This window comes from Podarcis cretensis (assembly GCF_951804945.1).
Source record: "Podarcis cretensis genome assembly, chromosome: 1".
NCBI lineage: Eukaryota > Metazoa > Chordata > Lepidosauria > Squamata > Lacertidae > Podarcis > Podarcis cretensis.
The window spans coordinates 119,348,547-119,358,918 of NC_137170.1; the positions used below are offsets into that span (position 1 = coordinate 119,348,547).

General features: G+C 51.0%; 1 protein-coding gene across 1 annotated transcript; it reads right to left on the minus strand.

Moving 5' to 3' along the window:
- Positions 1-7,416: 7,416 nt before the first annotated feature.
- SP9 (Sp9 transcription factor) lies at positions 7,417-10,093 on the minus strand. Its single transcript, XM_079991164.1, has 2 exons — positions 9,864-10,093; positions 7,417-9,016 (listed from the first exon to the last, which is right to left on the minus strand). Exons 1-2 carry the CDS (start codon positions 9,882-9,884, stop codon positions 7,664-7,666), a joined length of 1,374 nt encoding a protein of 457 aa, XP_079847290.1. The 5' UTR covers positions 9,885-10,093; the 3' UTR covers positions 7,417-7,663.
- Positions 10,094-10,372: the final 279 nt, after the last annotated feature.

A 10,372-nucleotide genomic window follows, 5' to 3' on the forward strand; every position in this document is an offset into this window, starting at 1 on the left:
GACCTGCCTAGGATGGCGCTGCAAGGCTGCCGTCTTCTAGATCAGTGTTTCCCAACCTTTGGTCTCCAGCTGTTTTTGGACTACAACTCCCATCATCCCTAGCTAGCAAGACCAGTGGTCAGGGATGATGGGAATTGTAGTCCAAAAACAGCTGGAGACCAAAGGTTGGGAAACACTGTTCTAGGGCATGCCAAGGCCCGAGGGGGGGACATAATTGGGAGGGGGAGGGAGACCGGGATCTCTCGCAAACCCCGCCATTCCAGGTTTGCACCATCAAGTCTATGTCATTGATGATCCGAGGTGACTGGGGAAAGAACGTGGGGTAGGGAGAAGTGTCCCCATGTGAAAAGCCTGGACCTGGAAAAGGGTCCGAGCCAGGTTGGGGTACGCTATTCCCATAATAATTTTACACACGCCATCCTGCACTGAAGAGCTGCTGGAGAACGATCGGAGGCCCTGTGCACTTGCGCCCGGTCCAACTTCTGTGGATGGCGGCTAACGACTTGAAAACGGTTTGTGGATCGCAGCGCGCACAAACACTAGCGGCGTTCAGTCGTGTACTTGGCCGAGAAAATCTGGATGTGTGTGTGTGTGTGACCAGTTCCCAGTGGAATTGGGCTCTTGGGTGGAAACCCGCTTGATTCATCTCTCTGCAGCACGGAGTAGGTGCGAACGCGGAGGGAGAGGGGCGAAGGTGTCTGTGTGTTTGGTGCGTAATAGCGCGCGTGTTTCCATTCCGCAACTCTCCAGCTCAGTCTTAATAGGACGGTACAGAAAAACCTAGGGTGCCCTGCTATAGCTCCTACATAGGCTCAATGGGGCAACGAGAGAGAAGGGCTCCCTTTTGCTGGCCTGGATGTCCCCGGATTTCAGAGAGGTTCTGGGGGAGTCTCTGACGGTTCCATCCCAGTCTGATGCTCTATTTGATTTATAGAGGCTGGGGAGGGAGGGAGGAGGGCACGGGGAACCAGCCGACAGCTTCGAAATTTAGACGGCGAAGAAGCATAAATTATTACTAATTGAAAAGTAAATAAACAGGTGACTTTTCGGCTCAGATTCCCTCTTGGATCGTTACAATAAATATCCCCTAAGGAAGCTCTCTATTTATGTTGTCATTGATTAATTCCCGCTACCTCATTTGATTTCGATTTAGAACGATTTGATTCTAATTTAATTAGCATGTAATTTGGATGTACATAATTACTGTAATTATGACATTCAGGTAAGGCAGCTTTAGGCTGAAAGGCATTTTTTTTAATAATTAAAAAAAAATCGCCCCCCCCCCCAAGCAAAAAAGCCCTACTTTGTAGTAGGGTAATGGACAAGGACTTGGGGGCCCTGCTATCCAAGTAGTAATTAGCAGATCTTGGAAACAGGCAGCGCGGGGAGACGGATATTAAACCGGCAGCAAGCGAGGCAAAAGCCCAAACTCATTGGGCTGCGCCGAGGGAGAGGATGGCGGCGGGGAGGCGGAGCCTGCCGTGCAGAAGAGCAGCCACGTTTACATAGCTGACCGCACCAAAACGCCCGGGCCTCCCGCAGGCCTGCCCTTCTTCTTGGCCAGGCGGCGGGGGAATCAAAGGTTTCCGTCCGCTTGGCTTTTTCCAAATGGGCGAAGCGGGGTGAGGCGGGGGGGGGGGAGTGTGAGAGAGAGATAGAGCGAGGGGAAGAAGAAGAAAAAAGTCAGCCTCCTCCTCTGATCTTCCCAAGCTGCTCTCTTCCTTCCTTGAGCCTTATATTTACAGTGCGCCGCAAAGAGCTGCAAGTGGTTCTTGCGCCTCCTGCGCCGTCTAATGCAAGCTTAAAAGCCAGGAACTGGAAGTATTTGAACGGGGAAATTTAAGCATTTTTTATTTTTATTTTTTTGCGCAATGGGAAAGTTGGGGGGACGGGGACGACAGGAGGTCTGATCTCGAGCCAAGCAACCCTTTTCCACCACGTTACGGCGTTTCTCCAAAAAAACTCTCTCGTTTCCAAACTGCCTTGCTCTGGTGGAATTAGCACCCCATTATTTGTGCCAGAGCGAAAGCGGATAGAAATGGCTTTAAGCACCAACGCCGCCAGGCTCCGAACTGCTCCTAGGGAGCGGCAGCAGGCGGCGGAGCCGGAGTCACCATACCTAGGTGGCGGCGGCATATACGGCCACTTTCCCTTAATCCGTAGCTTTTGCGCGCAAGGTCTGAAATCGATCTGCAACGCCACGATCTCAGGTCCTCGGCCAAAGAAAGGACGGAAGGAGCTTTGCAACCTTTCTCTCTCTCTCTCTCTCTTGCAAATAAAATGCACCGCTCGGCACGTGGCGCACAGAGGCGAAAGAGCCTTTGGCCACGCCGCGCTTGTCCAAACCTAGTCCCTCTTGGGAAATGGCCTTAGCTGCAGCCATCGCGTGCCGGGGTCTTCAGAAACATGGGAAGACTCCTATCGATGCCCCTAATATATGGAATGCATAAAGAGGAGAAGAAAAACGGAACAATGACCTGACTCCCAGAGTCAGAAAGATTTTTTTTTCTCCTCCTTTTGGTTTATGTACTATTATTAGTGTTCACAAATGCACGAATTCAATATAAGTGGCATCTGCTGAACATTCGGTCCTAGCTGCTTCGTTGTAGACAGATTTAGGAGGTGCCGGCTTGGCCAAAAAGGGAGGGGGAAAAGTGGAGGTTTGTACCACAATTCTCTTACAGAGAATACAACACAAGACGGTTTTCGGAATGAATCGGAAAGGAATCTCTTCCCCCGCGACGAGCTCTAGATGGCGCCAAAGAGTCAGAAATTACCAGAATCCTTCCCTCCCACCGGTTCCTTCCCCTCCTTCTCCTCTTCTCCAAGGACTCAAAAGTGACTGTCAAACATAAAAGCAAATCAGAGTTTTCAGGGGTTTTTTTAATACGTTAAGAATGTTATTCCTTAAGGAAATTTGTAGCTAAATTATTCTCACTTAAAATAAACACTTAGTATACCAATTACCCAAATAGGCCGGATTTTTCTGCAGCATATTCCTCATCTGCTTTTTTTTTTTTGAGCTCGGAAAAAGATTCTTGGGTGAATACAGATAACGGCTGCAAATAAATTAGAAGATAAACTTGCTGCGTGTATGAGTGGGTGGATGTGAAAAATAATCAGCTGTCGCGGTTATACGAGGATGAGCACACACGCGCGCGCAAATATAAACTTCATAGAACAAAATTAAACAGAGAGGCATTTGAGCAGAAAACCCCAAGGAGCATGCATGAAATAAGGGGCGAGATCCGGTTGAATAGGACAACAGATCGGCTTCAGATACCCTCCCTCCCTGGTAAGCAGTGGGCGATCCCTCCCCACTTCAGTCTCTACCACCTAAAGCACCATCCTCTGCTGTTTTTGCTTAGCAGCAAGCCTAGGGAAGCCAGATTTTGGGTTGCAGCCCCGGAGGGTTCGCGTTGATGTGCCCGCCGATCTAAACCGCGTGCTGAAACCAGCCCTCTTTTGACTTGTGTGTCCCCCTCCCCCGGAAGTAACAATACCGGGGTGAGAGAAAGTACAAATATTGTAGTCGTTTGGGTGAACCTCATGCGTAAAGTGCTATCCAGTGAAAGCAGTTTTCTCTTCCCCCACAATCCCGCTCAGCCATAAACACACACACACACACACCGCCCCAGCCTATATTCCCCTTCCTGGTGCCTTGTCTAGGCTCTCCAAATCCCCTTTTAAGAGGGCGGGGGTGTCTCTCCACTAAAACAAATGGAAAAGAGGGAGCGAGTTTGCCTCTGCTCTCATCCTTTCTTATGTGTGCATAAACACACACACACAAACATATGGGACTGCGAAAATCTGAGAGTTCTAACAATGATCAGATTTGTTTCCGGTTATTGGATAAATATCCCCCTCCTCCGCGGGGAGGAAAAAAAAAAGTTAGCATTCCTTCTTATTCCCCTCTCGGCCAGGCTCTGAAGTTTTTCCCCTTCTCCGTTTCTGGGGAGTCTGTAAATGATGGACGTTTCCTGACCTCGAAGGGGCAACAGGAATGCAAAGAGGTCCTTGATCATTGAGCTGAGAATTGTAACCCCGGCCTGGCAGAAAGTGGGACCTGGACGGGGAGCCCTTTGATCTGGGTTTTATTTTATTTTTTTGTTTCTTTTTTATTACAGATCGCAAACAAAGCAGCCTGCTTCCCAAACAACCCAGCCAGGACGCATTCCTTAGGCAAGCCCCACACAACAACAGCACAACTGACCAGGGAGGGAGGGAAGCTGTATCCTGCATAGCTCATAAAGCTTTCTGTTTACTTTGCCCCTTCCTCAAGCGTGTCCTCTGCCCCCCCCCCAGCTGCCGTTGTCTTCCCTCTCCTCCTTCCCAAAACCCCAATATAAACAACACAAATGTATTGTGGAGACTTGGGCCTGGGGCATGGAGAGATTCATACACTTAGCAAGCGCTCCCCTCCCCACCGCCTCCCAAATTAAGCTTGCCAGAGTAGGGAGAGAGGAGCCCATTATCGACACCGCCCTGAGTCGGGCGAAACAAATAAAATAAATAAGGATCGTATTATTTACCACCACCGACACCGGTAGACAGATAAACAGCTCAAAGTGAAATTGCCCCTTCCCTGCAGATAAGCTTCTGCCAGCCCTTCTCAGCTTTGCATTGAAAGACTCCGGGTTCACAATACTGCTGGAGACATTATAATCTAGCCCCGGTTTCAGCGGCTGCATTTCAGCACAATTACCGAGGGAAGCTAAATACGAGCCCTGCTAGACACAACAGATGTTTTTATTCAGGGATTCTTTCGCCTACTTTTGCCAGCAAATCCAGCGGATAGGATAGGATCGGATCGGCTGGGTGGCTTGCATTTGCACGCGCAATTTCGTAAAATAAAAAAGGGGCTTCACATATATTTTCGCCTTTCTTTCTGGAAACGTGCAATCTAAATTAACTTTCTCCCCTCCCCCCCCCAATGTAACCTCTTTCTCTCTGCTCCTTCGCAGAGTCTCTCTCTTCCCCCTTAAAGTAGCGCAATTATCTCATTGGAACGATTTTCCCTTTTTTTAAAAAAAAAAAAAAAAAGGTATCCTGCGACTGTTAAGTTGGTGGTCAGAAGACAAAAGGAGTGAAAATCATTTTCATTTCAATAATTGCCTTCTGGTCAATTTAACTGTGCCTTATTTTGAAAGAGCCCGTCTAAATGAGATTCCTGTCCCAAATGTGTTCCCAGGCCTTATCCCAGGCTTTAATTATTCCTGAGGTTTTTTTCCACCCCCCTTTAGAATAAGACGCTGCACTGCGTAATCACAAAGAAGTCAGAGAGCATCCTTGAACCTTTTCAATAGCAGAGCCACTGATATTCAAATAACAGGCGAGGACCATTTGACTGCATGGGGGAGACATAAGCATTTCCAATTCACTATTTGCATAGATCAACTGTCTTTTGAAAAGGGAAAGGAGCCAGTTGTCTTCCCTAGCATTAAAAAAAGGACCAGTTATCAAATCAAGTGCTTGGTTTGGGGGAAGCTTTTTAAAACGTTTACATTTTATCTCAGGTTGCCCTTAGCCGTTTGACATGCAAATTCGGCGCAGTTAATTTAGACAATTAAAAGGATCTTCAAGGGAAGCTTTGTCACCGAGAATATTCTGAGGGTTTTCCCCGCGGACCAGCTGAGATAAAGTTGGCCAGAACAAATGATGTCTAGGAGATTAATTAGATATTTGATAAGACATGAATCTCTAATAAGGGAATACAAGGCACAGGGGGCTGCTCTGTGCTCCAAGTCAAAATTAATAACATTTAACAAGATTTTCATTTAGGCATGAAATGTCTTTTCCGGAGTATTGACTCTAGCTATTTATTCCCTCGGGGCTGCCTCACTCTCTAACCTGAGCAACCTTGTTGGATGCGTTGCAGGCTTTTTAACACAGTAAATACTTGCTCGGCCCCAGGTTTATCTTTAAACTCTTTATAAGAGGCAATTCATTTATGAAAATCTCCCAAGATCGGATATGGGGTTTGAAGATGGGTCTCTTATTTCTTTCTGGGGAGGCGATGTCTATCATTTAAACAATAAATAAGTCGCTTTAACAAGTTGGGTTTTCACACACTGGGCTGCTGCCAGGCGCTCTAGGATCGCAGCCCATCCGAATCAACGGGCGATTTTTGTCGCTGACCTTTCAATAGGATACGAACAACAATCCTAAATAAGGGGACTTGGTTTATTCAGATTATCTATTGTCCTTGAGGGGTCATGGCTGACACCAGATCCTTAGTATTCATAGCATTCAGCATTTTCATTCGGCCTGAACGCATGAAACTCACAACCCGGAAGCGTGTTTACCCGAAGGAAATCCTATGGAATTCAATGGGCCCCTGGTGCCTTAGTTAGTGTGTATAGAATTGCAAGCCTAATCCGATCCCATGTACCTGGAGATAAAACGATCTAAGTAAGAGGAAGGCAGATCGCAATGCAAAGTCCTTTGGCTGAGGCAGGGGGCGGGGTGGAAATGAAACCCCAGAGCGCATTGTTCAGAGTTCTTTAATAATACCAAAATGAAAATATTATGCCAAGTGTCGTCGTCCCCCCCCCCCAATACAGATAAACGCATTTAATTCCTTTAAACAACCTTAACTTACTGGTGTGAGTGAAATGTTAACTCAACATGTTAAATATCTCTTACATATATACTGACCTCCACAAAGTGCATCAGAAATAATAATAATAATCATAATAATTTCTTTTAAAAAAAAAAAAAAACTCCCCTGAATTTCAGGAATTACCCCCTCCCAAAAAAAATCCCTATTAGAACTGACATTTACAAGGGGAAAAGAGAGAACGCGATCCTTTGTGTGTGTGTGTGTGTGTTTTGAAACCCTATTTATACATTTGTTTGATGATACAGAGATAAACTGTCTCAACCGTTTTCCAGTTTAATTTCTCACCTTAAGCCTCTGTGTGTGTTTGTGTGTCTGAGTGTGTGTGTAAAGGACGATTTCTCCTTTTCCAATATTTAAATAGAAAAAGCGTCGTGGTTGATTGCTTTGTCGATTACGACTTGCTTTAGTCTGCAGTAGGTTTATACGTATAGCTATATTATAATAATCCACTCCAAAAGGGCTGCGTGGTGGGGTCCTGGGTGGCGGGTTGTTGTTTCGTTTGCTTCATGGTTTGTTTGGTTTTTTTGCCCCCCTTTAAATTTTGCTTGGTTTAGTCTGATTCCCCCCCCCCTTTTCTTTTCGGAGAGGGGAGCCTGCGCGTGATCTCCAGCCGCTTCTATTGCTGTTCGCCAGGAAGATAAGGTCGTGGTTTATTGTTTACTGAATGGTTGTTTTGTCTGCGTCTCTGCCCTTTCTGGCCGGGTTCAAGTCTCTCCAACAACAGTCTTTATATATATATAAAAAAAGGTCTAAAAAGCGCGCCCTCTGCTTCACCTTTTTCGCCCACTCCCCCCCCCCTTTCGAAAGCTCCTGGAAAAGTGGAGCCAAAGTGGCGGTGCTGCTGCTGCTGCTGCTGTTTGTGGGGTTTGCCTTTGGCGTCCCCCTCCCCTCCCTTCCCGCGCTCGCCGCTTCCTCTCCTCGCGCGCGCGCTCTCCTCCGGCCTCTTCCTCGGCGCGTCCGTGTCCCGCCAAAACTTCTCCCGCCAAAACCTGTCCCGCCAAAACTTCTCCCGCCGCCGCCGCCGCCCTTCCCCAGCCCCTACTACGAGTCGTTGGGCCCCGCTGTGGAGTCCTTGCCCCGCGCCTCGTGCAGGATGAGGTCGGGCGACTCGGAGCGCGGCGTCTCCAGGTTGCTGGCGTCCGTGTCGCTGTCGCTGCCCTTTTTGCCCCCTCCTCCGCCGTTGTGCGTCTTAATGTGTTTGCTGAGGTGGTCGCTGCGCATGAAGCGCTTGTTGCAGACCGGGCAGGCGAAGCGCTTCTCGCCCGTGTGAGTCCGCAGGTGCCTCTGCAGCTCGTCGGAGCGCGTGAAGCGCTTGCCGCAGAAGAGCCAGTTGCAGACGAAGGGCCGCTCGCCCGTGTGCCAGCGCAGGTGCGCCTTGAGGTGCGACGTCTTGCCGTACACCTTCCCGCAGCCGGGGATGTGGCAGCTGTGCAGCCCCTTGCGCCTCAGGCTCGCCCCCGCCGGCCCCAGACGCTCGGCCTCCTGGCAGTTGGGGCAGTCGCAGGTGGCCCTGCCCGAGTAGCGCCGGGCGGAGCGCGCCGAGCCTCCCCCAGCTGCCGCGGCCGCCGCGGCGCCGGAAATCATGGCGCTGGCGGCCGCCACCGCGGCGCTGGAGTCCGTGTACGAGGGGAGCACGGGCTTGAAGCCCTCCTGCGTGAGCAGGTGCTGGCTAGTGGAGAGCAGGTGCGACGCCGCCGTCGAGCCCAGGCCCGTGGAGCTGAAGGCCGAGTGCGTGAGGGAGCTGAAGTCGGCCGGGTTGTAGGTGCCCAGCTGCGAGTGCAGGGAGGCCTGGGGGGCGCCCGAGTGCAGCGGGCTCTGCAGGCCGCCGGCCGGGTTCTGCACCTCCAGCCACGAGCCCGGGTTGGTGTGCACGTCCCACCACGACGACGCCGCGCCGTTGGCCACCTCGCCCGCCGCCAGCGTCGAGTGGAAGCCGGACTTGTACCACGACTCGTAAGGGTGCGCCATGCCCACGCGGGGGTACAGGCTGTCGGCCGCCGAGCTGTGCACTTTGGAGATGAACGCCGACTGCCCGCCGGCCTCCTGAGGGGAAACTCCCGCCGCGGCCGCCGCGGCCGCCGCCGAGTTGGAGAAGAGGCCGCTGTAGTCGCTGCTGAAGGCCGACGAGGTGGGCGACGTGGAGGCCAGGCAGAAGGCGCTGTTGGCCGTGCCGCTGCCGCTGGCCAGCCCGCTCGAGCCGCGGCTCGTGGCCACCGTGAAGCCGGACAGGCTGGAGCCCAGGTTGCAGCTGGAGGTGGAGCGCTTCCACGGGTGGAAGCTGCCCTTGGCGAAAGCGCTCGACTCCGGCAAGGTGGTCAGCGGGCTGGTGTTGCCGATCTTGTTGCAGGTGGCGGCCAGCATGGCCAAAGGCGTGGTCCCGAAGCGTGGCTCTTCCTGTGGAGGGGAGGGAGACACAAAAACCAGCCCGTCAGCCTCTCGCGCCCAAGCCCCGGGGAAAGGCGCGCGCAACAGGCCCCGAAAGCCACGGCAACGGCGTCCTGGCGAAAAGTTCCGCGCAATTTACTCGACCTTTAAAACAAAACGAAACCAATCAGACTCCCGGGCCATCGCATCCCGCCTAGCTGGGTTTATTATTGTTGCCGATCTTATTATTTGGACGTGCTTTTCACCGCCATCCAGCAGCAGGAAAGGGTGGGAGTCGATGTTTTTAAATGACAAGGGTTTAGGGAGCAGCCACGACAGAAGCAGAAAGAAAACCACGCTTAAAAAAAGAAAGAAAGAACGGAAATAAATCGCGCGTCTGCTTTTTTTTTCTTTCAAAAAAAGATGAAGTCGAGGCATTTTTCTCATCTCCCCCCGCCCCCCCTTTGTGGCGGTGGTGGGGCAAACAAATCGGCCTTAATGGCAAAGATCCCGAGAGCAAAAACTATGCGCTCTCCAAAAGGTCTAAAACTACGCTGCAGAGAAACCTCCAGCGGGATATGGGTTACGAACCGGGAAAACCTGAGCAGCCTACGTGGGGGCTTCGCGCAGAAATTTTAGGAAAACATGGCAGGGCTGCAAATCAGATCGGCGAGCAAAAACGAGCTGCTTCTTTACAGCAACTGGAATCGAAAGTAAGCAAGCTTTATTTTACCTTTACGCTTCTACCCCCTTTCTCCCGACGTGCAACCACAAACTGCTCGCTGCGGCGACAGCAACAGTTTTAAGGTTCGCCCATAAAAAAAAAGAAGACAACGAAAGCCGAGGTCCTCAAGCCCGGAAGCGCCTCCCGACTTACCCCAAGTATAGACGTAGCCATAGCCAAGTCTCCCGGCTGGGCGGCGGGATCCGAAGGGGGCTCTGCCTGGCGCGAGCGTCCTCGGCGCTCCCCGCTGTATTTCCCCCACTTGCGCTAAGTACACTCCTGTCTCTGGACGGCTAAACTCAGCCTAAGTGTGGGGAGCGCCTGCTTTGAAGTACCGCTGGCTGAGACTCTCGCCCAATGAGGGTGGAGAAAGAGCGAGCAGGAGTTGCTCCGCAGCCAATCAGGAAACTTGGAGATGTAAGAGCCAGGGCTCTGGGCGCGTGCCAGTCAAAGGCAGAAGGTGCGGGCGGGCTCAAGGCATGGGGGGGGGGCGCGTTTAAGAAATCGCACCAGCGGGCTTTGGGGGTCTTTTAAAAGCATTATATCGCAATTAACTTTTTTTTTTAAAAAAAAATAAAAATAAAAATAAATAAAGCCTAGGTTTAAACATCGTCAAGGTTGTGACAGAAGAGAACATGATGACACTTCCTCTCCCATTTCGG

Coding starts and splice junctions, on each gene's coding strand:
- SP9 (XM_079991164.1), bottom strand. CDS start 9,884: ATGGCTACGTCTATACTTGGG. Junction 9,017..9,863: donor TGGCTACGTCTATACTTGGG/GTAAGTCGGGAG, acceptor TCCCCTCCACAG/GAAGAGCCACGCTTCGGGAC.